Source organism: Ixodes scapularis, unplaced genomic scaffold (genome assembly GCF_016920785.2).
Source record: "Ixodes scapularis isolate PalLabHiFi unplaced genomic scaffold, ASM1692078v2 PGA_scaffold4__175_contigs__length_147842914, whole genome shotgun sequence".
NCBI classification, from domain to species: domain Eukaryota; kingdom Metazoa; phylum Arthropoda; class Arachnida; order Ixodida; family Ixodidae; genus Ixodes; species Ixodes scapularis.
In genome coordinates, this window is record NW_024609879.1 from 51814894 (window position 1) to 51820678 (window position 5785).

The window sequence follows — 5785 nt, forward strand, 5'->3', positions numbered from 1 at the left end:
TTTGGATACCGGGCAAGCAAATACCAACAGAGACAAACGACAGAATTCGAGCGCCCTTCCCCCACACGGGGGGGGGGGGGGGGGGGGGGGGGGAGGCGCACGCACCGACAGCCTCGAAACGGAATGCTTACAAGGTCGCTCGGCCTGGTGCAAGAACTCGTTCTTTCCCTGGGAAAGGGCGAGAGAATGTGATGAGAGAACAGTTCCCCTCCCGTTTTCCCCACACTGCCCCCCACACCCATCACCAATCTCTTCTAATCTCTTCTTTGTAAGCGAAGAGGACTCGTCCTTGAAGGAGGACTCCCTTCATTCCTAAGCTGACAGTGTCGAGCGAGCTAAGCGCCCACCGGACCAGTTATCAGCTGCCTTGCTCTCTGCGCCTGGTTACAAGAGGGAGCGTGATCGCGTGGTTAAAGACAGACGTGCGATTAGTTCACCGGGCACCCCTTAGCTTCCTCTACACTTTCAGCTTAGGAGTGACGGAGTGTCACGGGTGTGGAGCTGGGAAGAAAAGAAGAAAAAGAAGTGAAGAGAGGAGGAAGAGGATCGCGAGAAACGACGGGCAGGTGCGGGAGTTCTGACCCGTCGCTTGTTGAAGCCGGCAACGCTCCGGCTACTGAAGCTTCACAGAAACAGGCCCCGCTCCGGTTCCTGAGACCCCGGCCACGCTCCGGCTCCTGAAGCCTCACCGAAACCGGCCCCGCTCCGGTTCCCGAGAACCCAGCCACGCTCCGGCTCCTGAAGCCTCACCGTAACCGGCCCCGCTCCGGTTCCTGAGAGCCCAGCAACGCTCCGGTTCCTGAGAGCCCAGAAACGCTACAGTTCCTCAAGCCACGAAGAACCCGGCAACGCTCCGATTCCTGAGGCCACGACGAGCCCCGCCACGCTCCTGAGGCCACGACGAGCCCCGCTATGCTCCTGAAGCCCCGCCACGTCAGGCGTGAGTCGAGCTTTTGTGGGGACTTGACCACGGGGACTCCGGTCTGCTTCGAACTTTTCCTTTTCTTTCTTTATTGTTGATAACTACCTCCTGATTTCCTTTCATTATATTATTACGTATGTACATGCCTTTGTCTCACCTGGTCTTGTCTCAATCATTTCGCGTGTCGGACCGGGCGAACGTGACAATTGTGGCGAGCCTGCCAGGATCCCATTTACCATCAGTTTAATTGGATCACTTCGTCCGGGACACACACGAATTGCTAGAGTCAAAAAGACTAGCATGGAGAACGAGAAATTATTGGCGGTGGGAAAGGAGTTGGGTTATCAGGGAGATGAGTTGAAGAAATGGATGGAGGACGAAAAAGCTAGACTGCGAGAAGAAAGAGCGTGGGCGCGACAGGAACGCGAGGAGGAATGTGTCCGGTTGGACAAAGAACGCGAAGTTCTGCAACTTCGGTTGGCAGTACAAAGCGCAGGGGCGCCACGTCAGGACGCCATTCAAGGTATAGGTGAAGGAGAGGCTACTAACTTGGCCGCGACGACCGGCGAGGCGCGACACTTTAGCCCTCATAAGTTAATTCCTCAGTTCGAAGAAGGAAGGGATGACTTAGATGCATATTTGCTACGCTTTGAACGTACTGCAACGGGAATGGGTTGGCCTCAGCAGAAATGGGCGACGACTCTGAGTTTGTGCCTCACTGGTGAAGCATTGACGGTAGTGGGTCGGTTGTCGCCAGAAGACGCACTGGATTATGCGAGAGTGAAGCTGGCACTGCTTCAAAGGTTTCGTTACACTAAAGAAGGGTATAGAGAACGGTTTAGGGATGCAAAGCCCGAAGAGGGGGAGACGAGGAGACAGTTTGCCGCCCGTCTCGCTGGGTATTTTGACAGGTGGGTTGAGATGGCCAATATTCAACACACGTTTGAAGCCCTCCGTGACAAGGTCTTGGTCGAGCAGTTTCTGCTCACTTGCTCCACCAAGTTGACTATTTTTCTCCGAGAGAGAGAATGCCAAAGCTTGCGAGAAGTTGCGTCAAAGGCGGACCTTTTCCTAGAGGCTCAGGCCCAGCCTACTACGAGTAAGTCGAAACTCGACGAGACGAATAAGCAGTCTAGTGTGGCGTTAGCGGATAAGTCTAAAACAGGAGGGGGCAGGAAAGCTTTGCGTTGCTTTTTATGCAACAAAACTGGGCACAAGGCGGAAAACTGTCATGGACGTCCGCCGGCCTCCAAAGGAATTACTTGCTGGCAATGCGGGAAAACTGGACACCGTGCAGATAGCTGCAGGTCAAAGCCTAACGACAATCATCAGGCGTCATGTCTCTGGACGAAGTCAAGAAACGGAGAGGTGACCGAGCCCGAAGATGGCTTTGTTACCCTCAAGAATGGTGACAAGATTCCGGTTGTCAACTCGGCAGTAGGACATCCTCCCAAGTTTCTAGTGGAGAATCTGCCAGTTGTAGAGGGAGATATGGGTGGCCACAAAATAACTGTCCTCAGGGACACGGGCTGCAACACCGTCGTTGTTCGCCAGAGCTTGGTTCCGAAGGAAGCGTACACAGGAATATTGAGCCCGGTGTTTCTACTGGACAAAACAGTAAGGCACCTTCCCGAGGCCGAGATTGTGGTTAGGACACCATACTACACGGGAAAGTTAACAGCGAAGTGTGTAAACGACTCTCTGTACGATCTGGTGTTGGGAAATGTGCCGCTTGTACGAGATGCCAATGACCCCGATCCAAACTGGAGTTTGAATGTGAAAACGAGGGAAGCTCATATGTTGGCGACAGAGCCAGCCGATGAACAGAAGACAGGGACGGAAGGCGTCCTGGCGAAAGAGACACATGTAGAGTCTCTAGAACGCTCTGCTGACGAATCTTTACTCGAACGGGGCGATAAAGAGTTCATGGGCACCGCGGGGGCTGTGCTGACCAAGAAACCTACATGTCGACCCCCGCCATCGCCTCCCGAACTGCGAGTACCCGAGGTACCACTGCTTCAAACAACTAAAGAGGAGCTCATCCAGGAGCAAAAGAATGACGAAACCCTGAAGAAATGCTTCCACGACGTTGGGAAAGTAACCAAGAAGCACAGGGGCAGAACGAAGTACGAGTTTTTTATTAGGAATGAGCTGTTGTACAGGAGCTGTACATACAGTTCCGGAAGAAAAACCGACCAGTTGGTTCTCCCGAAAAAGTTTCGGCGAACTGTCACCGGGATGGCACATGACGGAATAATGTCAGGCCACCAGGGCGTGAGCAACACAATAGCACTAGTGTCTGAAGAGTTCTTTTGGCCGGGTGTCCAAAGCGACATTAAGAGGTACGTGCGGTCGTGTGACATTTGCCAACGGACGGTCCCCAAAGGGAGAGTAGGCAAGGCCCCCTTAGGTACCATGCCGACGATTGTAACTCCCTTTCAGAGGGTGGCCATTGACATCATTGGTCCGATTGCTCCCAGATCAGACTCGGGGAACCGATACATCTTAACCATGGTGGATGTGGCTACTCGATACCCCGACGCGGTAGCCTTGAAAACCATCGGGACTCCGGTAGTAGCGGAAGCTTTAGTTGACATGTTTACGCGATACGGCGTACCGAGAGAGGTCCTTAGTGACCGTGGTAGCGCGTTTTCTTCCGACCTGATGAAGGAGGTGGGTCGCCTGCTGTCAGTGAGACGCCTTTTGACTACTCCCTATCATCCCATGAGCAACGGGTTGGTAGAGAAATTCAATGGAACTTTAAAGTTGATGCTGAATGTGTCAGGAGAGGCCCAAGGATTGGGACCGGTACCTGCCAGCGCTGTTGTTCGCTTACCGGGAGGTACCCCAGTCCAGTTTGAGATTCTCTCCATTTGAGTTGTTATATGGGAGAACGGTACGGGGGCCATTAACTATACTGAGAGAAGTGTGGTCCAACGAGGCGTTGAACGAGGAAACAAAAACGTCGTACAGCTACGTCATGGAACTGAGAGACAAACTGGAGGAGACCTGCAAACTGGCACACCAATGCTTGGATGAAGCCAAGGTAAAATACAAGGCGTATTATGATCGGAAGAAAGTCAACCGAGAAATGAAGGTAGGGGATAAAGCACTACCCTACTGAAAAAAACCATTTGAAATTCAAACGGGTGGCAAACTGGTCGCCCGTTTGAATCAAACCTGTCGATCCGTTTGGATCAAACGTGATTATGGGATACGGGTACCCGCTTGGAAACGGTACCCGTTCGAAACGGTACCCGTTTGATACAGGTGCCCGTTTGATACGGGTGCCGTATGGTACGAGTACCCGTTCGACATGGCACGTGACCACACGTTTGAACGTGCACTTCGAAATGGCAAATTATGCGCTAGCCCTAAATGGGTATCGTCTGGGAGGTTGGTTATCTTAAACATATTTAAGACGTACCGAAACTCATAAACGTATTTATAACATGGAGAAAACACGTAGAACAAATGCACTCGCGTAGGTGCTTGTAAGTGGACAGGAAAACCGACACAAAAGATTGTTTTCAATTCTCCTCGAAGTTTATTACCTCTTCTGTAGACAAGTACAAACGTGCAAGCGATCTGTGAACACTATACAGGTAGACTTTCGGGGAAGTTATTCTCCTGGCTGCCGCGCGAATAGGCGCTGCATAATTCTTTAGATAATTTAGAAGAGTACGCGTAGAAGAACGGTCAATCGTTGCCAACACGTAGGTTGCAGTGCACTTACCATAACAATAGCGGACTTGAAAGAGGTAATCCGTGATATTTGTCTACACGGTCAAAGCAGGACAACCACACAAACACAAACGAGAGGGAACGGCTCCTTGGAAGTTTCAACACGATGCGGCGCACAAGCTGTCATTTGCCGAACCCAACCAAACCGCGAGAATTTGCGACTTCTTTGAAGAATCGCTCGTTGCCGACATACACGTGGGTCTTTTCGATCACTGATAGCTTTGGTGCACATCCAATACGTTGTCGAGAGACATCCCAATAAGACCGCAGGGTTAGGCGACAGATTGAAGCAGGTAGGACGAGCGAACTTCGAGCAGCAACTGACAACAAGCAGACAAAGAAAAAAGCGGCTGCAAGGCGCGCCCTTCCGGATCTCGATGCTTATCAGCGTGTAGCTCGCGCGCTGCTGTGGGTCACGTGACAGGGGTGACAAGAGAGGAGGGAGGGGGCGAGGTCAAGGCGCTGGGACCACCGGGACAGCCCCTCTCCCTCTCCCCAGGCATTCCAGGGAGATGCGTTTTTGTAGTCCCGAAAAACAAACGCGCGCGCGCGCGCGCGCTCGAACTTTGGAAATGGCGGCGGGGCTGCCAGAAGCTCGGCTTGCGCCCGAGCGAAGAAAGAACTCAGCGCAAGCTCGTAGTTTGAGTGCTGCAACGGCGGGCGTGCTCTCGCAATGCTCGATGTTCTTGCAGCCGCGTGTACGCGTGCTACCTTCGCTGCGTCTTGAATTAAAGTGAAACGGAGTCTAGACGTACATTCTTTCACGCGGTCGCGTCTTCTGCGAGAGAGATTCGAGCTGAATAAGTAAATTGAGGCAACAAAGATGGACAAAGTATTAAAGGTCTGTCAAAAATAACGGCTCACCAACGTCGCGCGTTTACGTAAAACAAAAAAAAAAGGTGTTAGTTTTAGTTGCAGTATAATCGAAAATCAGCGCAATTGAAATATAAATATAATTACTTGCATTACGCGGACGATCTGAAATCGATGAACCGGCGCTCCCAGCCTCCCGGAAAACATTGGCTGCCACGGCTGAAACGCTAAGCGTGCCCACGCTGCCGATCTGTACGTTCAATATCAAACGGGCTCCGGAGAGCCGTTTGATTAAACCGGTGCAGT

General features: G+C 52.1%; 1 protein-coding gene across 1 annotated transcript; it reads left to right on the forward strand.

Annotated features, from left to right (window-relative positions):
* The first annotated feature begins 1843 nt into the window (after positions 1 to 1843).
* LOC120840675 lies at positions 1844 to 4046 on the forward strand. The gene is made up of 4 exons (XM_040211284.1): positions 1844 to 3264; positions 3403 to 3595; positions 3708 to 3764; positions 3864 to 4046. The coding sequence occupies exons 1-4, from the start codon at positions 1844 to 1846 to the stop codon at positions 4044 to 4046; spliced, it is 1854 nt and encodes a 617-aa protein (XP_040067218.1).
* Positions 4047 to 5785: the final 1739 nt, after the last annotated feature.

Coding starts and splice junctions, on each gene's coding strand:
- LOC120840675 (XM_040211284.1), top strand. CDS start 1,844: ATGGCCAATATTCAACACACGTTTGAAGCCCTCCGTGACAAGGTCTTG. Junction 3,265..3,402: donor GTCCAAAGCGACATTAAGAG/GTACGTGCGGTC, acceptor GATTGCTCCCAG/ATCAGACTCGGGGAACCGAT. Junction 3,765..3,863: donor TGTTGTTCGCTTACCGGGAG/GTACCCCAGTCC, acceptor TGGTCCAACGAG/GCGTTGAACGAGGAAACAAA.